General features: G+C 39.8%; 2 protein-coding genes across 12 annotated transcripts in view; one reads left to right on the top strand and one right to left on the bottom strand.

Moving 5' to 3' along the window:
• The window catches only part of RpS9 (ribosomal protein S9), a 2,509-nt gene extending 553 nt beyond the window's left edge, over positions 1 to 1,956 (bottom strand). The window contains exons 1-2 of the mRNA XM_022790670.2: positions 1,798 to 1,956; positions 539 to 880 (exon numbers count right to left, since the gene is read on the bottom strand). Of these exons, the coding sequence (XP_022646405.2) occupies positions 539 to 880 (342 nt within the window). The 5' untranslated portion in view covers positions 1,798 to 1,956. The remainder of the gene's footprint in view (positions 1 to 538; positions 881 to 1,797) is intronic.
• Positions 1,957 to 2,170: 214 nt separating this feature from the next.
• On the top strand, positions 2,171 to 21,688 carry LOC111245003 (uncharacterized). Of its 11 annotated transcripts, none has more exons than XM_022792688.2 (19): positions 2,171 to 2,228; positions 7,950 to 8,017; positions 8,776 to 8,981; positions 9,220 to 9,388; positions 9,951 to 10,137; positions 12,079 to 12,178; positions 12,683 to 12,800; positions 13,123 to 13,206; positions 13,407 to 13,607; positions 14,150 to 14,513; positions 15,176 to 15,300; positions 16,833 to 17,048; positions 17,571 to 17,780; positions 18,002 to 18,144; positions 18,516 to 18,655; positions 19,016 to 19,167; positions 19,835 to 20,242; positions 20,518 to 20,634; positions 21,546 to 21,688. In XM_022792688.2, exons 2-18 carry the CDS (start codon positions 7,952 to 7,954, stop codon positions 20,608 to 20,610), a joined length of 2,982 nt encoding a protein of 993 aa, XP_022648423.1. In that variant the 5' UTR covers positions 2,171 to 2,228; positions 7,950 to 7,951; the 3' UTR covers positions 20,611 to 20,634; positions 21,546 to 21,688. The 11 variants fall into 11 exon arrangements, 10 of the variants coding, with proteins under 10 accessions (XP_022648423.1, XP_022648418.1, XP_022648421.1 ...); XM_022792687.2 differs by lacking the exon at positions 2,171 to 2,228 and adding an exon at positions 2,519 to 3,102; XM_086979167.1 differs by lacking the exons at positions 2,171 to 2,228; positions 7,950 to 8,017 and adding exons at positions 2,519 to 3,102; positions 3,538 to 7,571.
• The last annotated feature ends 1,765 nt before the right edge of the window (positions 21,689 to 23,453 follow it).

Genomic DNA, 23,453 nt, shown 5'->3' with positions numbered 1-23,453 from the left:
ATATAATAATTATAATTAATTATTAATATATATTATTATTATTAATATATATAATAATAATTAATAATATTATTAACTAAAATTGTAATTTCGTGTATCACTAGCAGGCAATAAGCGGCCGGCTGCGAGAATGAGTAAAAGCTTATTCAAAGAATACAGAATAAAATGGTTCATAGAAGTTAACATTTTATTCGATGATAACTCCATATACTTTCTATAATAAACAAACATCTAGTTACTGTACATCGTAACAAAGGACGCCTGTATTTGTTGTAGTTGTGTAAACTGAAACAGCGCGATTATGAAACAACAAGATATATTATACCACTGTTATCGCCTTGCGTAGAATGGAAGGGATAAATAAAAAGCGTGACAGGCAAGAAAGATCAGCTATAAAAGAACCCGCACATTAGTGGTCTCAGTTAGTCGTCCATTAGCTTTTATCAAAATATCATATACCATTTTCCTAAGGTGACTCTCGCGTGTTTTCTTATATACTAGCTCTTTAACAATGTAACAGTTTTTGTCAGTTCCTAACCTGAGTTTGGAGTCGCCGCTCAAGAAAATCCTCAAGCTTAAGCCCTAGCACGTAATCGAGTTTCATCTTGGACTCTTCAAGTACACCAACACGGACTAAACGACGAAGGAGGGCGTTACCCTCAAATAGACGCTTGGGATCTTTCTCATCCTTAGTCAGAAGGTCACGAGCGGCCTTGCGGATCTTGGCTAAAGTAAGCTTCACACGCCATACCTCACGCTTGTTACGCAGACCGAAATGACCGATTAGCTTTAACTCCTGATCGAGACGCTCCTTTTCATAGGGGCGACGCGGAGTCGAGTATGTTTTACGACATACCTTACGTACGCGACCGTTCACCATCTTTATTCAAGCCACACAATGTTATTTTCCTTAGGTATTACATAAGCTAATATGTAATGTCTTAAAGTTGGTTAAAAAAGAAACCGTTTTAACCAACAATTCGATAAATACACATCAGTACTTTATATAGTATATATGACTATAACAAGCTAGAGACTGCTGTATGAAATAGACCACTGTACTAATTTGTCCGACCGTATATACCGCATATATATAGAGAAAGGACTCTAAAAGAATGTTTCGCTTATCGACACACTCTTGTTACTGGCTCGGAAACAATATGTACGGCCACATCAAACAAATTCCATTTCAAAATAAAGCTTGTTCCCATAGTGTGAAGCACACTCCAGTTTTCGAACGTGTGCCTATACAATTTCGAAAAAGGCACGTTTGATTAGTTAGGGTTTTCTCACAGGGCTTTCACTAACGGTTTGGTCCATAAAGCACACGTCTGCAGGACGTACACGTAACTTCTATGTTTCGAGTTTTACGTCCGGTATCACCGTTAAGCCATGCATAAACAGCCAACAGGCTATCCATGCCGTTCCTTAAGCGATTTCGAATCAGCATTCAAAAAGAAATGTAAGCCAAACCCTGCTTACGATCCAACTTCTCCATATTTCAGGGAGAGTGTCTTGTTTTTACTTTACTTTTTCGCAAATAGAACCGTCAAAATATAGTAATATAATAGTAAATTTTTGTCTGTACTATAACGACAGCATGGCAAAGGAGGAACGCTAAGCAACCCTGTCGGAAGCTGCAGGTAAATGAAACACGCTACTAGATATGGCTGAGAAATTCACGAAATGCACAATTTTTTTCACACTATCCACTTTGAACGGTCGTATACTTTTGTCACATCCATTTTAGACGAGTTGTGCATACAAAAATTGGTGAAAAGCTACAAAAATCACTACCTTTGGAAGTCTTCCACGTGTGGTTCGCGAGCTTCCAAGAGAAAAGATTGCCAAAAGGAAGCAGACGAAGCTTTCCGACCAAAACAACAACCCACCACTTCCGCTTGGCGGGCAATTTGAATTTGTTCGAGAATCAATCAAAGTAAATTCGAATGTCGCAATTGTCAACATGAATATTATGAGAAATTCATGTGGAGATTACACTTTACACCTGCATTAGTACAGCATTGTAGAGCACAACTAGAAACAACAGCAATAGCAAAACTTATAATGGCGTCTATGGCGCCGTTTTTGAAAACTTGCCTGGCGGGACTCTCTCCTATAGTATGAATTACTTGTGACCGTCAAGTTGAAGAGTAAGGCACGTTTAGCTGGTGTTAGGTGATGATAACAGACAGTGGCGTTTATGGGGTTTCCTTGAACACTGCGAGGTAGAGGATAACTACAGACCACTCCAGTTTATATCTAAATTTTATTTAGTTCATATTTTTCTACTGATCGTATTGCTACCGGAAAATATATTGGCGTTAAAATGCATATGCATCTAAAACACTAATATTAAAAAAGCAGTGGTAGATAGACCAAATCACCAGGATTCGAAGCCAGCCGTTGTTTATAGTTGCCTGTGAGATCTCCATGGATACGTGACCGGCTATCGATGAATAGGTAGGCCACAGTCGGGCGCCAGGGGGTAAATGAGACGGTCTGAGGGATTTTCACGGGAGAAAGACGGACAGACATGCGGAAGTCGGCCAAGGAACGTTGAGTGTCCGGTCAGCTGGGGCTTTAAACCATACCTTAGTGTTCCCCTCGAGAACGAAGCTGTACCCGTGGCTCAGATGGCGGTTGACACTGGCGAGGTAGGGCATTGGCCGTCGGCAGGAAAGGCTGACATTTGAATAACGATAGAATGCTTTGTACCGAAAGCAGACGCGTTAAGGACCTCTGCCATGCGCCATCACTGTAGCTAACTTACTCAATAGCACTACTAAGCCATAGAAAAAGCTCACCGTAGAGAGAAGTACATTTGTGTCAAGAGCACACTCTCAGCATCCGCTTTTTTGTACAGGGCCGTGTCGTCCTTTTATTTGTGTACCGGTTGTGTTAAACACGATTGATGTCACCCCACGTCACTTGGTCCAATTACGTGTCTTGCTATACAGTGTATATCGCTGTATCGAGAGTACGCTACTGGTAGTAGCTGAGGAACATACTAACGACTCAGGACGCCCGCATTTGTTCTTTAATGGTCACGCATGTGTAATGGTTGACTAAGTTAAAATTTCAACGGCAATAGCTAATAAGGTGCGTGTGTACGTGTGTATCGTCTCGGTGTACATTAATGGTAGGCTCTGATAAAGCAGTTCCGTTCCACGCTGTACTCTGGCAATGAATGTACCAAGCCGTGGTCGATGGAGGTGAAGGAGTTATATGACTAGAAATACTGCTTGAGGTTGTTTACCGGTTGTCCCAAGAATAGATTTATTCTGTATGATCAAAGATAATAGACGACCGTGTTGGTTTGTCTTCCGTGGCTTGCTTGAAAAGGAGGGTTACATCATCTTACATGGAAGAAGGTTTTAGGGTGACTACGAATAGTGGTTTATAACTGGCAGTGCGGTAATTGCCAGACATGACCTCCATTGCAGGTGGTGGAGTTGGGAGTTCAACTTGTGTTAGAATCACAATTAGATTCGTTGTTCCCCTTAGTTACCGTTGTTGTTATTGTTACTGCTGCAGCTGTTGCTTATGATGAGTGGAACTAGTCACGAAATGCTCAAGGGTACCCACGCCATCTCAACTTGGATCAAAAGGACGGTCAAACCGCTGAAAGCAATAATAGTCAGGCTATGATAACATCAGACTTCGAAGATATCCTACAGCATTGTGCTCAAGCAAAGTATTGTTTTTGCGCTATTTTTACCAGACGAATGAATTTGATTGCATACCTTCAATTGCTTAGGAAGTCAGTGATTGTGATTAAGCAAACTAATTACTGTCCTTCACCAATGATGACAGAATAAAAGCACTACTTATGATATGTGTTAGTGTGGAGTAATTCGTGGACGCAAGTAGTTTTCAGAGAATCTGCCGAGATGATGGTTCGGTGTAGTTTATGCGTTTAGGAGGATGGAGGCTCAATTCAGCTTGAAGGGCCGCATTAAAAATCGGTAACCATACATAGTACGCCATGAAAATGCCGCCTAACCTATTAAAAAGCCCGGGAAGTCAAACCCAGGATCGAGTGTGTTTAAAGCAAGCTAACGTGACAGTGAATTGATACTATAACACATGTCAGTTCTATATTACCTACGAAGAACTTTGACACCGTGTCAATTGTAAAAGGGTTCTATGCTGCGCTTTTATATTGTACCGTAACAGCCTAACTGATTGATGTTGATTGCAAATTAATGTTTACGTAAAACCTAATTAGTTTCAATCAGAGATCTCAAAAGAAGTTTGTTCCTAAACTTCATTTGCTTAATAAAGATACTATTGTAATAAAGATACGGTCGGGTAGGTGAAGGATTCCTTTACATAGATAAATAAAGGCCTTGAAGAGTTTGTCGGCGAGTTGACGTTTATTATTACTGCCTTCTCGAGAATTAATATAATTACCGATTAAGTACTCGAGACCCGACAGGTTTAACCGAATTTTTAGCTCTTCGCATTTGACTAAACCTCATTCATAAAATGCAAACGTGTGAAATTGTGATTTTGAGAGGAATTTACAATATGCTGTTAAGGGTAGTTCTAGTCGAAACCGTTATCCACTTCCAGCGTTTAGTAAAATTCATTATCAGCTTTTTTAAGAAGGACAACGAATATATATTATATAAGGTATGAAAGATACTATTATTACCGAAGCTTTTTGAAGTTGAATTAAATTAATATTCCCAAAACGGCCACGTGTCCGACGTTTAAAGCACGAAGTCAAAAGCGATCTTGTGCTTTATTTAGGGTGTATGGCATTATTACGAAAATCAACCTAGAACAGCTTTTATTTTATCCTTGGCAGCTGTGAAGCAAAGATTCGTGAGTAATGGAGGAAGACCGAGGTACTTCACAAACCTCCAAAATACAATATATGCGACTCCACATAAAAGACAATGCTAGGGAAATGTTAGGATCACTTTTATCAGTTAATTAATGTGACCAAATTAAGTTAAACTGAGCTAATTACGAGAAGGCCACGTACAAACAATAGAAGGTTTTGATGAGCCTGATTTTCAAGCACATTAACGCTTGTATATAGATATGCAGCGTACTTCGTCGACTTTATTATCCGCCATGCAGCTTCTCGTTGATCTAAACCGTGAAGTAACTATGGTTTGAAACAACGATTTCACGCTGTTGTGACTCCTCGAAATCTTTTCTGCCTTTAGGTATACTGGCGAAGTTGTGCGTCGGTATACTATGTATAGAAAGTTGCCACGAGTCGACGGAAACTTCGTTACGTCGTGTCCTATCAATCTAAGCCGCTCAGCTGAGATTGCGGACATCCTCTTTTTTTCAGTGCGAGTTTTACGGATTTGTATAGCAAAGAGTATTAGCCTCTCGTATTGAGAGAGGGCGTCAGAGATTTGTGCTCACCTATGCTTGACGACGGTGCTCCCGTATCTCCCCACGGTACACCCCCCATCGTACCATGGAGTTGCTTGCCCTTCTAGCGGTGACTTCAGGGAAAAATGGGTGCTCCCGATTTTGCTATGCACCATCATCATGTAGCATAGATGAGGTCGCAATATTCGGCCGTGGCGTCCCACGTAGCGTATCGCGGCTTAACGTATATAAATATATATGTGTGCAGTTAATGCAGCATACTGGTTCACGTAAAGGGAAGGTTATTACATAGCATTGTTAAGGCCATTCGCAGTTGGGTCAGTTAGTAGTTTCGCCCGGGGATGCGACCATCTCTGAACAAGCGTTGAATACCAAGACAAACCACATATATGTATATGATATTAATATTGTTATATATGTACTTTTTTGAGCGGCGTTATGTGTTGTGTGCTTATTCTAAAAATCCACTCAATCACCACATGTTAATTTGCATATTTGATGTCATGAAGCGAATAACGTATTCTTAGATAAAAGTGCCGAATGCTTCGGAAGTTACTTGTCTAGGGCAGGGTATCATCCATAATATATTTAGTACAGTGCGTGGTAATCAGATTGAACTCAAAATACCCGAGGTGCCCATCACAGCACATCTGTGTCGTCTGCTACGAGGATTTCCGCTTGGTTATGTGAGACGGATACATGAAAGTCGTTTTCGTAAACTAGCTAAAATATAAGGCAGTTTACATCTCTATTAGAGATCGATATTTACGGTAACATCGAGTATGTGTCGAACGTATTTAGCTTATTGATGAGTTCAGATCTTATAGGTTCCTCTCACAGTCAACCGCAGAACGTTATTCGGGATATATGCTTTAGATAACAGCTACTCTACCCACCAGAAACGATTGATTGAAGATATACTGTTAGTGGCGACGATTTTGACAGAGTTTCTTTCTTCAAATGGTTTATGGTCAAGTCCGATACTACACATCGAATTTGCATATTTTATAATTGCGCGTTGATGCTAATTAACTGACCTACGTAAGTCGACTTACAGCGATATTTATTCATTTTCGTGTCACGTTGGGGGCATTATTCAACTATGGAGGCAGTCTGGGAAACATTATTAAGTTTAACAATAACGAATTACATTTCTCGAAAATATTATATTTCCAACGTAGTAGCAACAGCTCTGGGTATTCTTAATCGAACGGCTAAGGGATGAGAAATTCAGCATAGGAAAAAACTCATTGCAAAATCGAACGCTTCTAAATACATCCGTTAAGCCATGTAAAGCGATATTAGTTGATAATCTCGCCTTGAATCTTGATTTAAAGGGTCTTGCGAACCCTTAATTATCAAGACTAATTAAAGCAGAAATAGAAGAAATAAACAAATTGTTCGGTTGCAGAAAAAAGCTTTGCAAGTATCACTGTACTAAAGGACCGTTAAAACAGAGACGAAAAAGGTAATTTAAAGCTTCGATGCAAATGATTCCTTGTCAAAACGAATTTCCTACATCGTTTTGACATGCCCGTCCCTCGTCCGACCCTCTAAACGTTGCTGCCCTCTTGAATGAATCTAGAGACCGTCAAAATTTCCGTTGTCATAATTTTATGACGATTATCGACTGCACTCGCTGCAGGTTTTATTGCAAAAGTGGTACTTCCCCGGAAACGTGTTTAGTTGCTTGTGATTCGTAAAGGCTTCGGATTTAACGCTGGGAGCTCTACGACTAACTTCGACGAATCGAGGGAAGACCAGTTATAATAGATAACACTTGTGTATAGATAAAGGCAATAGGCCAGACTCTGGAAAAGTATGTTTAATACGTACTCCGTAGACGGCAATGAGTCAGAACCAGAAATGTGGAACCAATCCCTGAATTCCTCCTTCGCTGCTTGAATAGACGGGCTATCCCGATGTATTATGTTTTTACGAATTGTGGCCCGTATACGAAGCTTGTCGTTGCTGTTGTCGCTTTCCGTTAAAAGGGTTGCTTCCCTAGAGAATCCCTATCACAAGGCAGTAGTGACGTATTGGTTACTAAGCTTATGAACACGTAATTGTAACGTAATATGGGTCGAAGACCGTTGCATAGACATACTTTGTTTCGTGCTGGAAGGAGTCGACAGTTGCAAGCAATGCTTGATCACACCGGATCTAAGACACAATACTATTTAGTTAATACCAAGGAGCAGGGATTACGGGTAAGATCACAAACGCGAACAAATGCTATAACCGGGCGGACATTTACTGTGAACGGACAGGTTGCTGCTGTTATAGGCGTACGCGCTGCCTTTCCTTACGAATTCTGGGATTTGTTGTTGAAATTCTGGATCCGAATTTGACGTGCTAGTATGTAAGAACGAACGAACAAATAACGTATTGAAGGGCAAGCTTTTTGTGCGGATAAACCATTGTATAAGTGTTTCTATCATTATATTAGTCAAAAACAAGTCATTTAAAATGTGCTTGCGGTGATATAAAGTGTTGTGGCATTGTGTAACGTATAAATGGCTGTGATTAAAAGGATGATGGGCAGGGTTGTTCATTCGTAGAGAATTCTATTTGATTGTAATCTACAGCTATGTTCGCTACCCTCGGATATTCCATTGGTAAACCTCGCATCAGCCGGGATGCGAGCCCAATCCTGGTGAGTATGCACCCGCATGAATAACTAGTGATCTGGCACAGATCTCGTATTGAGATTCAAGGAAAGACGAGTCAAAATCGTACTACATAACTCCTATTAAAAAACGAAACTCCTCTTTTTGGGTAAGAGGATATACAGTGCAATATGAATGACGTTCACGTGGTGACTATCTATTTACTTGCCTTGAGCGTAAAATTGGCCATTTTCTCTTCGCCCATCCCCTATTTATTTTGGGAACGTTGTTAGGATCGATGATAGTTGAGGATATTGCGCTTAATGTGTGCGTATGCTAGAACAAAAATACCAGAAGAGATTGGAAGATTGCTGTTTAACCGATTTTATTTTTGCTAATAGTCATTATCTTATGGAGATAAACTGGGGTTAAATCTGTGCACTTTGTCGGAATACGCACAAACTACAGAACAGCAATAAAGTAATATAAAAGTGTGATTCAAAGCATTTTTTAAAAAAAATGTCTTCATTTACGTCGTATTACACAAGCAAATCAGATGACACACAAATGCATAGCAGTTACATGGACTAGAAAAGTTCTTTCTTATAGGTTCATTGCGCTCATAGATAAAAGATGGATATCTACAAAACGTGATCGTTTTTCGCTTAGCCGTTCCATAAAACTAGCGTGTATGCCAATACAAGAAACCTGATGTCTGTGGTTAACAAAATTAAACTATACAGGGCAATTTAGTCTACACTGTTCTATTATATCATGAAAAAATTTTCGGTGGAACTTTTTTCAGGAGTCGATTGAGCATTGGGCTAGTGGGCCTTCCGCACAGTCACTCTCACTTGTTTCCGGCCTGTCCAAGTCGGACTTGCAGCACTTCTTGGGTACATCTCTTAACGGAAATCTGTCTTTGTCACAAGGACAACTTATTCCGCAGGCCCACAGCAGGAACACTGCCCATAGTGAACCTCGCCGTCATCAGGAAGACTGCAATCAAAAGTAAATACTCGTTGGTCAGGTTTAAGAAATGTTTTTTTTTCCACTTGCCATATATTTACTATTTTTCAGGCAATAGACGTTAAGATAAAACAAGGATCAGCTTTACTGGCATTGTATGCACTAGTGGGCGTTTTGCCTACCTCACTTCAGTAACACAAGGCCTAGTAGTTACGTAACAAAAGAGCCTGTCGTTGTAGTATAAACGATGCCGTATACGTTCCGCTTTACCTGTTTTCAGTGATCAACCACAAGACCTCTCAATAAACCGGACTCAGTCACAACCAGAACTGAGGCTTCGACCCGAAGAGGCCCAAGGCTCCGGTCACGCACCGTCTGTAATAAGCCGACCTCTGTCCAAGATGGAACAAAAACAAATGCAGTGGGAGCGGGAGAGATTAGAGTTACAGGTACAGGGCTAACTACTTATTGTAGTGTAGCGTTATTTTTCCAAATTAGGCGAAAATTCTCAGCTTTGAAGGGCTTCAGATCGAGGTCAATTTTACAGTCTTACGTCATGGTAGCTGCAAGGCTTTGTAATCAAGGCTTTATTCTGGGTTTCTATTAATGGTCAACTGAGCTGCTTATGTAGATTTTATTCTCGTACGCTATATAAATATACGTGAAAGTTGGGTTATCGATGCAGAGCGTAACTGCTTCGTGCAGTCCGCGTTAGGAATGTCGCGCTCGGTAAAAGTCTGAAGGTCGTCTATAACCGAAGACATCGAAAATGTGAAAATCAAATGAAAAATTTTTTTAGTGCATCTTCGTGCAGTCTTTGCCTAGAAACTGCGATACCCTCTAAAAATTAAATAAATATAATAATATATTGTACTACGCATGCCTATATTTAAATGGGTTAGCTTAAGTTTCATGACCTCGTACGTTGATGATCCAACGTTCTATACTGAAGTACGACGATATATCGTCTAGGGTCTCTATGAGAGTCTCTGCGATTTTTGTTATTTCTAGGCAATGCAATCCTGGGGACCACCGTCGATGGTCGACAGTGCTCGTAATGCTGGTCGTCGGCTTCAACCAGTTGCAGCGGTTAGCCCCCAGAGGGCGTCTTTCAGCTCTCCCTATGACAACAGCAGCTACAATCGAAAAGCTACGAACATTCTCAATATGGAATATGCCAATCACGTACAGCTCACGGGTAAGCCCATGTATAGTGAGCATGCCTATAAGAGGCACTAGGAAATTAGTTGTAAGTCATGGCCACTGATCAGTTGCTGGGAAGGGACTCGTATATGATGGAAGCACCCAGTCGTTGCCCACGACTGGCGATCGGCGATTTGTACTGTGCCTTCCTATTTTCTAGCTAATGATATTATCTGTGTTAAAAAAAAATTGACCGTGGATACCCGGAACCGAATACGCAACCTTTACAACGGTGGCCTTCAATACTAGTTTTGTCACTACATCGGCCACCATCGTGACAGTTTGCATGACAGACTGGCGGAGTCCAAGGATCTCCCGGAGAGAGATTCCGGAGCCGAAATTTCTGAGGTACTTTAGACACACGAGGGTCGGCCGAAAAAAAAAAAATACTATCTGTGAGCTATATTTTGTGCTTTATTCTCTAATATTCCTTTGTCGAATAGACAAACAGATGGAACGGACTGACATTCGCATTGGCCAACTTTTAGGGTCTAATGGTCACAGGCGTTCCATAGCGCGGCGGCCTATGTACATTGTAATTAGACGTAAATCGTCCGTGGAAAAGATGGCATGTTTGAATTCATTCGTGCCGAAATACTGTTTGAGTCTTTATAAAAAAATATCGATACATGATAAAATGTAATAAAGTTGCCGATCTTATTGAAGACTGATGTCATCGGGAACATATGCACTGTACGTTCATTATATGCGTATAGATTATGCTTTCCTGATGACTGTAGTTCTTGAATTAAATTTTTTTTGACTTTGCACAGACCTTCAATTATATTCCCGCAGCATGTATAATAGTAAAAAGTTTCTTTTGTTCATTGGACTCTTTCTATTAAAAAATGTCACTATGTATGTTTATTTAATCACACCTATTCTATATAGTACAGGTCGTTAAGCGGGCTTGAACTAACGCATTGTCAAGCAGAAATTTTGCCAGTTAGGTTAGGTTTACTGTAATACGAATGAACAAAACGAATTCACTAGTATCGAAAATTTTCATGGAAAATTAAAAGAAGACACAAAAAGACTTTGGGCGGAACTCGAAAGATCAGTCTCTCGCTACCGAGGCCAATGTCTCGCCAACTGTGCGACGAGGGAAACAGTATTATTTAATTCCGCCCTTGGTTTCGCCTAAAGCACTCAGTGGAATACCTGTTCTTCAAGAATCGATTAGTGAATAGAGCTTTTGGCTCAAAGTGCACCACTTACAGACTCTACGTGCACTTTTTGTTCTTGATCGTAGTGGCCCTGTTTTTTTTTTTTTTTTCGATTAACTAAAAACTAAAAAGAGATCCCGCTACAACAATAAGTGCTATTTCAACATCGAGAAATCATTGCTTGGAACGCCTATTAATTTTAATTGGTATTGAAACACAAATTGTTATTGTACATCACCGAATACATGGGCCGTCGCTTGAGGCAGACAAGCACATCTTTGGACTTTGTTAGCCTAGACAAATTGATGCAGATTTATACTTGCAAATTTACCAATAAAATAAACTATTCGATTTACTACACTTATACCTACTTGCGCACATCTAACTGACGTCGGCCCAATCGACGTGAGCACAGCATTTAAGAATCCAAGCTCAGTATAACAAATCTGTATGAAGTTTAGAAATTTACGCCGCAAAATGGTTTGCCGATGTTGGTGTCTATGGAGTCTTTGAGTGGGCCTGGATTCATGAATTTATGTCCAAAACCACCCTTCTGTACATTAAACAAAAAAATATCTACATTGCTAGCCATTAACGCGAACGCTATTTACACTATCTTTTGCTCAGTACATTGTAATTGCATACAAACGGTGGGGTCTCGAAGAATTAGTAAATAGATTTCTGTTTCTCTGTTTTTTTCATTGCATACATTTCTAACTGAATTCAGTAGCTACAAAGTCATGTCTAATTTTCGTGTTTCCTTTTTACAGATCGTCAAAACTCAGAAGCAGGGGGTAATCGCTTTTCCGTTGCTAACGAAGCCAAAAAACGACTCGGTTCTTTTGCAAGCGACGTCGCCGACCCAGAAGTGTAGGCCATCATTTAATTTTTGATATATTTGCTATTGTTATTAAATCATATGTGTGCAGCGTAGTGTGAGTATTAATTATTGTACATACCATCTAATACTCACATTACGCTAGATAAACTAAAATATAACCTAGTTATACAGCGTTATACAGCTCATGAATACATGAAGGCCATCTTATATACATGAAGGCCATGTAATGCTTAGGATGATCGCAGCTATGAAAACTGGCCTGAAATGACTATATAGCAAACTGACACATAAAGAAAAAAACTATCTGGCAAAAAATCTAGCTGTTGACCTTTGATATCTTGATTTTTAACAAGAATAATAGTAATAATAATAATCAGAATCTAATTAGTCACTACCATTTCGAACGTTGTGCGTAGAAAATTAATAAAGATTACTTGTTTACTAAATCATTGATATCGAACAATTGGAAAAAATCTCTCGTTTCAATTTGAATGGACAAATCTTTTTGTTTTTATTCATGTGTGTTTATATAGTCTTCGAATTGAACGCGTTCAAAAGGCTGCAGAGTATCGAAAAGCCATCGAGCAGCAGGTCGAGGAAAAAAGGCGAAGAAAAATTGCCGAGGAACTTCGCTCTAAACGCGAGGACGAGGTAAGCGTTGTGTTGTCTGAACTGAAGTTCGTCTATCTTATCTAGTCTGTAAAGTTTCTTGTTTTAGGAATAAATATGATAATATAAATTTCGATTTAAAAATTGTGGCTTAATTAAAAGAACGACCGGCGTTAGGATAGGTTGATTCAGCGATTTGCAGTGTGTATTTTCGGTTAAACATATGTTTAGTTCATTATTAAGTTTCTGCATGATTACTAGTTATCGCAAACCACAGATAGGTAGGTGCTTTGCCTACTTTCCCCAACAAAGTTCTTTTTGAATTGAATATAATCTGATTGACTAAAACGAGCTTTCTTTTCAGGCTGCCGAAAGAAAACTTCAAGAAGAACGCGAGCGGCTGCGAAAACAGTACGAAGAGGAGCAAAGGAAAATTCGGCTAAAGGAGGTCAGAACGTATAGTAGACATAACACAGGAACAACTATGAAAACGAGAGAACGATATTATTAGAATTTTACCCCAACGCACCCTCGAATATGAATACATACTCGAGATTCATGTATTGCCCATGCACTAGAGTCAGCATGTTTTGATTTTATTTGGAATAGTTAATTGCCCGATGTTGTTAACCACAACTCTGACTCCAGGAAGCAGAAGAACGAACCCGACAGATTCTTCTGGAAAAGGTGAAAGAAGCTGAAGCAGCCGCCGAACAGGCGAGGCGAATGCGTCTCAGACGAAATCATGATACCGGGGTAGTAGGGCAAAACCTTGACGAAGTTGAATCCAGTCATCATGGACGGGTGGAGCCACAGGACGAGTTAATCGCTGCCAGCGTCCAAAACATTGTGAGTCGTTTTTGGCACCCTTCTATAAATTCTCGCGGTCGCCAAGGCTAATTACGTGCTATTAACCAGACTGCTAGCAAAAGCGTAATTAGTGGCATGCAGATTTTAGTAAGCGCGAAAAATGTTTTATTGTTTATATATATAGATACATATATACAAGATAGAGCAAGAGTTTTCTTTTCTAACTTTAAAACTTACTACTTAAATACTTTCCTTTTTAATCTTTTTTTTTTCATTATACTTTCTTATCGTATTTTAACAGATGTAAACTAAAAACATTTCAAGAAACTGTCAAAGACTTCTGTTTCGCTCTGTTAAACCTATATTATATATACATATATATGTATACATATATATATATATATATATATATATATATATATATATATATATATATATATATACGTAAAGGTACTTGGTAATAATACACGAAGAATTTCAGTTTGTTTCCTTTATGGATACTTCTTGATTCCATAAATTAGCTCGTTTAGTCCTGTTTATTAAACTAAGTTCTATGTTTCTTCATGATTTCCGTACTTTAGCTAAAATTACCTTCAGCTCCTTCTATGGCGCAGGCCAATAGCAATTCGTCTCCGTCACAAACCGCGCCGGAACCGGTCCTTCGTCAACAGTCGGATTTCTTGGCAGCATCATCCAACCTGCCAAGCGCAACAAAACCTAATGGAATCAATGCTATGGCTAGATCAACGGGAGATGGTCACGCTATGGAGTTCCCCACCCAGCAGCCACAACTTTTACAGGCACTTATGCCTCTAAACAACTCTGAAACAGAAAAAGGTTTCCCTCTCGTTCAGTCGATGCCTGGCTATGTGCCTCAGCATTCATCGATGGCTCCTGTCACTACTCAAGCCCCTCTCGTTATCCAGGCGGCGCCGTTTTCCTCTGGTAAGTTTTGGGAATATAGATGAATAACTCCGTTTAGGTGCTCTTCCCTTAGTTAAACATTGTTTCAGACGGTTGGATGCTATCACAATCGTGAACCGAATTGTGTTTACGCTCGGTTTCGAACCCAGTCTACCTCGCATGTTTTTATCTTTACCTGGTATATATGGTATACATTGCACCATCACGGGAAAAGCTTTGGTGACCTAGAAGATCGTGGCTATTCAGTATCGTTAAAATGAATCTTCCTGCTTTTGGCTTCTTGTCAATCTTTGATTTTTTCACATATTGTAGTATATTAGATTTAATGGCAAGATATGATGTCAGGAAGTGTGCTTCATGCGGAGACAATGATATTAAGAGGATTCTAACAGATGGTTGCTTTGGATATCGGCCCTTTTGCCTATTGGGTTAAATACATTGCAGTATATACATTCACCTACCAAATTTAAAATAATTTCGCATAAATTGAATAATCAAAATACTTTGGGAATAGGTTGATTGATACGACCTAGCCAAATACTCCGCTGGGTTGTGCATGACGCTTAGGTGTTCAAGACAGAACGGTTATTACTTAAACGCAGATTCGCGTCTAGTCGAATATTTATGACCAAGGTTGTAATTTCTAACAAAAAAAAAAATGCAAATCAAACTTGCTTCAATAGCGCCTACTCCAATGCGAGCTACGTATTCGACGAGCTTTGTCGATCAGGCTGGTGAGATCTACAATGGGACCCTACTTCATCACCAAATGCCCCTTGTGCATAAATGCCAAACATACATCGAATCTGTAAGTGGCCCTCTTACACCCCCAACCCTCCTCGCGTATCTGAAAAGCACAGCTGTGCAAACTCGAACCCGCTTACCGGTAATATCAATAAAAACACTAGACCAATAAGGCTACTAGTACGACACAAAGTGGCACCCACCTTCTGTTTTGTTATCTAGAAATTCACGCTCTCTTTGTCTACAGAAAATTCGCGACGTACCAGTCATGTGATGCAAGAAATCGTGCTAAATTAGATATTGTGCTTTTTAAGAGAAAATGCACTGTACTGTCTTAAATTAACAAAAAGTTCAAGTGGTGTAGTAAGTAAACGTGAGTCTACATATGGGAAGTTAAAATTAGCCTTTTTTAAAAGTACTCTTGTTGTTTTGTGCGCATTCGTCTACTTTTTTTTATCAGCTCTTAACAACACGAATCAAAATGGCGACTACATGGGTACTGCCTTGTGGAAGTTCCAAAAAAAACAATTAATTATGATGATAATAATTAATTTTGATAATAAATATTAAGTTATTTATTCAAATAACAATGATGCAAAGTTGTGCGAAATCGACCGAAAACGCTCCGCCATCTATGCCAGCATCAAACATTTCTATTTTCTGAAGCTACAACAATTTCCTTTGATGCTAAATAAGTGTTATAAGGTTCGTCATATTCACTAGAAGTTATAAACCAATTGAAAGCTATACCAGGCTTATTTTCGAGTAATATTTTTTTACAAGGAATGGATAACCTATTTCGAAGAATCCTTCACGAGGAAAGCGAATCCCTCTATTCCATTCGGTCTTAATATTGTTCAACTTATGGTCATCCGTTGCATTATTTTCAGTTAGATCTTGGAACCCAAAAAGTATAGTAGTCTTAACACTGTTACTAGTTATTATGAGTTCCGCAAAAAAAGCAGATCTACAAATGTTAAAAAGAACAACATAATTTTTACCTACGTATGTTATCGTCCTAATTTCCGCATCCAACATGCTATATGCATACGCATCCTTATGATGGTAAATGATTAATAATTTGTTATCAATGTAGTAACAACAGGTGTACGGTGGATGTATTTTTATGGTTTTATTATCCTGTTTTCGTCACATTTTTAGAAAATCACGTTTTCTTATTTCGTCCCATATTAACAGCCCACTATATAAATTAAATCATTTACCGATTGCTTGCCTCAGATCTCAGCATTAACTGATTTAGTATTAAAAAACAACTAATTGAACTGTCTACACAGGTGTGCACGTACCTATGCATGTACACGTATGTACAGTTATACGTATGTACATACAGCCACACATCCCGCATCGCCGCTGCCTCACCGCTCTGCAATGTCCGTCGATTTGTTGCTGCAAAAGTTGTTACCGGCATTTTCTGTCAGTTTCAAAAACCGCTCTGCACACTTTTCCATCGTTCAGTTAGCTTTAGTCCATTGAAAGTTATCGCTCACACGGATGTGGACCGGCAACAAAGTAATCACTACCCTACCTGCTTGAGTGATGACCGAATGTTACGATGATGCATAAATTGAATGACAGATGGCTTCTCCACCTCGCACGAGCTATTCAAGCTGCTCGTGCAGCTGCCAACTGCCTCGCCTGGCACCGTACCTTAAATCATTCTCCACGCAGACGCCACCTGGCTACGTTGAGGATCGCGTCCTCACTCCGACGAAGTTTCGGCTGCGTCAGCGAAGTCAAAGTCTCAAGAGCTTGCGAAATTCCGCCGTTCAAACGGAGTGGACAATTTCTCGGGTGAGTAAAAGGTATAGAAGGTTTGGGTAGCAGTTTTCATTGATAGTTCGTCCGTCAGATCGACGATAGGACGTAAAAAGCATTTTTATTTATATAAACAGAATTTTTTAGCAGCATAATTTTTACCGAATCAGTTGGACACATATTCGATAGATAATTAGTTAAATTAGATTAGATAAACAGTTAAAAAGTACTAAATTGTGTTTATTCAGTTAATATTATAGTCGTCGTTCCTGCGATGGTATCGCAACCTAATTAAGCAAAATCTAAAACATTAAATACGTTTTAAAAGTTAACTCTGAAACAACGCATTTGCGACACAGCATTTGTGAAGTCCGGATCATACACATCTTTAGCAAACACAAAAAAATCTATAAACAAAGAATCAATCAAGTCCATTACTACAAAGAGCTGTGCGTTTATCTTACTATTAGCCGTATAATGTCGGTCTCAAGCCTGTGCATACTAGATTAAATTAATATCATAATGTAATAGTAATCTATCAATAATATTTAATTTTAGAACATGTCTCCGCCAAGTTCGGCACCGAGTTCCCCAATAACCGGCCGACCTTCCAGACGTAGAAAAGGTCATACATCAACAGGGGGTCTGGATCGCGGCGACAAGAGCGGCACGCAAAGTAGGCCTCCGTGGAATGTCCACACTCCGCAACATGCCTATATTAAAAACACTGACCGGGATCCAAATATGCACACCAGAAAGAAATTGCAGGTACAGTTTTTAATAAAGTTTCTTCTAATCTTGCCTAATTACCCAACCGTTTATGCACACTCTTTGAGGGGTAAACAACTACACATTAATTAAAATTCATGGTATTAATTGCCTTAACAATAGGGCGTTCATAAAGGTCCACACAGAGTTGCCTACTGAAATTAATCACCGCTAGACACATTCGTGCTGTGTTGCAAATTATATATCAATTTGACGGGTAGGAGTTACGCAAGCAGCACTGGGAACGCGAAATGAACCAACAGAGCGCGTGGCAACAGTCGACGCGGAGGAAGATCACTGCTCAGGAGAAGGGCAATAATACCGCAGCGTTGACGTCACGACGTCTCACGCCAACTAAAAAAAGGTTGGTGTAGCCCGTTTTTAATGACTCTCTTTAAATGTGCATTTGTTTAAAAATATACTTTTTCTTCGTTGTAAAATAGAGGGATATATGAAGGGCATCTTCCTTATTTAAGCTCAATTGTAGTTGAATTGTATGAGGGAAAACAGAAAGAGCGGATACATAGACGCTTCTGTCTTACGTAAATCAATCGATAAAAAGATCGAACGATTGTGAAGGGAAAAAGGACAACTATACTTCAACACTGATATATATTGGTGTGTATGTACGCTACGGGTATAGTCTCTTGCGTTGAGCTTTAAGAACTTTTATTCGGGGCGTTTCTTTTTGTTTAATGCTCTCATATTTTGCAATCTGTCGCGGCCTATTTCTAGGGAGCGAGCTTCATCACTGCACGGCACTGATCGTTACTCATCGGACTCAGATTTTTCTATAATAGCCAATAATGAGACGGCCACAGGTTCAGACTTCCCTGATCAGCTCGGTTACAATACTGATCGCGCTATCGGAAAAGGTTATGAACGTCAAATCGTTTCGAATATCGATCGATTGCTTAGACCAAGCTCCTCATTTCTTTACCAAGCATTTTAACGTGCTTGCGTTTTATTTATCGCAGTCAATGTATGTTCATATAGACGAGCTTGGTTAGAAAAAACCGAGGGTAAGAACTAACTCGTTAAGCAGTAACAAGTAATTTTAATGAACCGATCGAAGCAAAAATGAATGTGAATTTGGTTCATTGTAATAACGTTTTATGATTACGATCAAAATATTAACATTTTATATAGTATGTACTATTTGAATTATCGACATTCTATAAGGCCACGTTGTCTTCATTTTCTGCCACTGTTTGGCTTGCCGATATTCCAAACAGGTCTTCGTGATGACGGAGTAGATAGTAGTGAAGTGTCTGCGACAGCCTCTGCAACGCCCGGACCTGCGCCAACTCAACCAGATCAGGCTACGTGTCCCAAAAGGTCTTCACCGCCGGCGCCCGCTCCACGCAAGACATGGAAATCCCAATCAGTTAGTTACACAAATAGAAGTAGCGCATTTTTAATAGGTACTAACACAATTCACAACTAACGTAATAATATAATTCAAAATAGGCTACAATTTCAGAATAATATTTAGATTTCAAGCTTCCAACAGAACGAGAGCTATTTTAGGTCGATTGCCAACCTTGTTAATAATAGCAATGAAAGGACAGCTGAAAGATGACTGTAAAAAAGGGTAAGCACCAGCACCAGTCGAAGGATGGCTAGGCCTCTCTTTGGCTTTATAGCTGTTTAGTGGGCTGCATTTATCGACATATCCCATTATTACAAGCTGTCTGTACTATCTGCTATGGTCTTTGGTTAAACCTCCGATAATTTTAATTTAATCAAAGTTGGTCTTTCCCTCCACCATGAAAATCCATTGCCCGCTGGAGGGAACTCCACGATGGTGCAGTGACAGCTTGTTTGCCTGTTTAACTTACTAAGCTGTAAAGAGGTCTAGGAAGAGACAAGGTTGGTTCCAGCTGCTGGAAGGGGCCACCACTAGCCATCGGAAACGTAAACCCAGGCGGTAACACTGCATGTAGAACTTATAAACTTCGATTCCAAAGGGTCTGATTCTGTATGGCTTAACTCTTATATACCACCGCTTAGCTGTTTAAATTCGAATTTAAATCCGAATAATCCTTTCGCAGATGTTCATTCCCCAAGGAAGGGCCGAATCTCCCCCAGTACCCGCCGTTCTCAGTAAGCTGCGCCAACAAAGACGCAGCTCAGATGATCTGAACTCTACACGCGACGAATCGATTGCTCGGGGATTCGGCTGTGCCGAAGGTAACGAAAACGATTTCATCGAAGACACTTCTACGCTTAGCATATCCCACGCGTCACATCAGTCACGGGCATCGAATGGCCTAACACACTGTATTGGTTTATCGACAAGTCATGGATCCTTAACAGGGTACAGAAATCAGGTAGAAGAACAGACTAAAGCGTCTTGCGGAACCCCTTTAGATACCACGTTCGAATCAGCTATAGGCGGGCAAGCGGCCTGTATGAACGATCAAAAAAGGATACTCTCACAACTATCAGCACTGAGGCAGGTAAGGTTTTATAGCGTATAATGCACGTATAATAATGTTCAGGGAGGTACGATGGCAGTCGACTGTTACGGTGATTAAGAAGACTGATAGTTATATGGTAGATCATTTAGCAGTTTAGCATCTAAACCTTTACACATAGAATTTTAATTAAATAGAATTTTAAAATAAAACCCTCTTTAGCACCTAAGCGTCACCTACTGCTTGCTAAGCTGACTCATGAAACATCAGAGTATAGAGCTAAAAGGGAGGATAAACACATTACTCAATGCCCATAGAATTTTTCAGACATTGCTAATGAAACGGCAAGAGCTGGAGAACTCGATATCAACCCCACGAATGACACGCAAGGCCAAAACGTGACCCGATGAGGAAGTCATGTGGATTAAAAGCAGGTTCGACCTTCCTTAGGAGCAAAATGCCGCTCGAAAAGCATTTTGATGCGCCATACTCTCAGTTGTTCCCGCCTGCACAACAACATCGATAACGCCTAGCATCGTCTGTCTCCTAAAACAAATTCACTGTTCACGATTATTACTTTTGGAGAATTATTGTACAAGCTTTATGTCTCAGTAGTCAGCCATGCAGATATTATGAGTTCACCCTTGTTCCTTATTTAATATAAGGCATACGCAAATGACAAAGGGATTGCGTTATTTATTAGAGACATTGATACTAATGATAATAGTGTCGCACGAGAGAAAACGAACAAAATGACCGATCGCAGTCGGTACGGATCGAGCCGATTCGACACGTTCCCGTATCGTTAGATAATCTAAAATCGAAACGACACTCCCATTTGCAACAGTGTCAAGTAAAGTATATATAAAATGCTGTTATTTTAAAGCATGTTCAACTTCGAGTCTTAACAAGAGCAGACCCGTAAATATTTAACAGTCCAGTTTCTCAAGCGAAACACACTACGTGGGTGTACACCGCGGGAGTATCACAAAAAAGTTGATCGGCGGCACCAAGTCTCTCTTGATCCATTCTGTTAAAAGCATTGCAGAAATGAGTTGCATTGAACAAGCCAATATAGAAACCAAGATCTAATAAGGTAGACGATATGGTATGAATGTTTGTCAACTCGTATTGCTCCTTCGACGTTGTCGACCTCACGTTATATTTCGACCTTCAGGCCGGCCGGCCGACTGCCTAATGCTGCAGCAGTTCCACACGAAAACATAGAAATTCTATATCTCAATCTGCTATACCTTTCGATATAATGCTGCCAAACGGTTCAAGTGATTCTAGATAGCATTATTTATATTCACGAGAATTATGTAGTATTTATGTGTCATTGCAGGGACTCGAAGCAGCGGCCCCCTAGTCTCTCCCAAACAGAGACCTGGCCGTCGTCCAAGCCATAGCACGCCAAAATGGCAATTTGTACTCGATAAAAGAATTAACTTCGACGCGCCATGATTAAAACTGAACCTATTTAATAGATTTCTTGTTGCACTGTTTTCTTTTCTTATATTATAGAAGCCTGTTAACCAATGCTTGCAATGTACCTACGAATCACACGGTGAAGTACTTGTTTGGAGATCTTCTGTGTCATCACTGATTACACCGTTATGTATTGCCTTAATTTGCAAGTTCGACTAGCCACTAGGGATTTGTTAGAAGGGAAGTTTATTCTGGTTCAAACATTTACTAGCTGAACAATGACGGATGACGACACTGTAAATCAGTGACTATTTCTTATTGCAAATGTTACGTATATTCCAGGTCAGTGGACTGTTTCTACCTTACTCGAAGAACTAGTATAGTTAGCGCAATGACCTGATCGATAGGGATAAAAAACAACTACAATTACAGAGTAATTATATTCGAAATTAATATAATTGATTAGAATTACTATGACCGGCCAGCAGTGGCAGGCGAACGGGACGGTGCAGGACATAAAACAATTGCAACCGAATCATTCGTAAAAGTGTAAATCTACAACCCAACTACAATTTATGTTAAGGTAAATGTAACCTGAATTAGTGTAGCTCATCATAGAATAGACAGACTAAATAGTTGTAAACGGGTAACGCTTTAGGTGGATCAGTTAGATAATTATTAGTATACACTATAGTCCACGTTAGGCGTAACCTCATCGAATCAACGGGATGTTCGCTTCCCTGTCGAACTCATGCTTTAGATTAAATGCAGATCTATCGGTTTTTGTAACCCTGTCTATGGTAAAAAGGTCACGATACTTACCTATTCGATGACAGCACCAGTGCGTGTAAAGAAACGTTGGACCATCACCAACGTTAAGGACAAACGTTACCGAAGGCACATCTCCATTCGGCCTTTCTTATTGTTCTAGATTGCTCATCGTCGCACCCTAAATAATTTTGTTTCTGTTTCGAACGAAATATGTAACATCATTGATTTACTTTCGTGTTTGTGGAAGGGTAAGCTTCACCAACAAGTTTTCCTTTCTGAACTCTCTATTAGAGAATATGTGATTCAAACCAGCTTTTCGCCGTCTAGTATGCCCAGATTCGTTGCTCTGAGTGTTCAATGCTCGAATCGACCGTAATATATACATGTATATACGGTTTTTTCCACAGGTACTTGTTCTGGAATACCGAAAAGCAAAGTGGAATACCGAAAAATCTTGAAGCCTGTTACAATAGTTGCTTTTTAACAGTACTCTTTCTATTTATGTCCTGAATAATTGTGTTCTTCTTGTGTACATGTGCGAAAAGTAAGAATAGATAAGCACATTTCCGTTCATTAAGTACCCGACAAAGTACATAACCGTCTGAATTTTACTTCCAATCACAGCCAGTACTCCACCATCGTCAAAGATGGGCTCATCCAGTGTGTCCGCTTCGTCAAAATCTTTGTTTTTAGAAACGAAGCTTGACTATTCTCAGGGTATATTCATGTACAGTTCTTCAAAACGCGCTGACGATTTTATTAGTAAATAATACCCGTATCAGCGTGGTCTATATTTTTAAGCCTTGCCTTTAGAGGCCATACTGCAAGTGTCTCAGTTTCGAAAAAGTCATTTCTTTTAGTCGACCCTCGGGTGCCTCATAGGTTCCAACTCTGAAGTCTCTTAATGTACTACTGTTATAAGAGTCGTAAGACGCGCACACTCGGACCCGTAGCCACGCAAACCCCTTTCGGCTTTGTATCGTTCCCCCCTATAAATAAACAAAACAAAAGTACTGTACAATCGCATTGTATAATTAAAGCTCAGGAGTTTGCT

The sequence above is a fragment of the Varroa destructor genome, unplaced genomic scaffold (genome assembly GCF_002443255.2).
Source record: "Varroa destructor unplaced genomic scaffold, Vdes_3.0 BEIS01000002.1, whole genome shotgun sequence".
Classification (NCBI taxonomy): Eukaryota; Metazoa; Arthropoda; class Arachnida; order Mesostigmata; family Varroidae; genus Varroa; species Varroa destructor.
The sequence above is the reverse complement of the archived record's forward strand: the minus strand, read 5'-3'. Positions and strand labels throughout refer to the sequence as shown.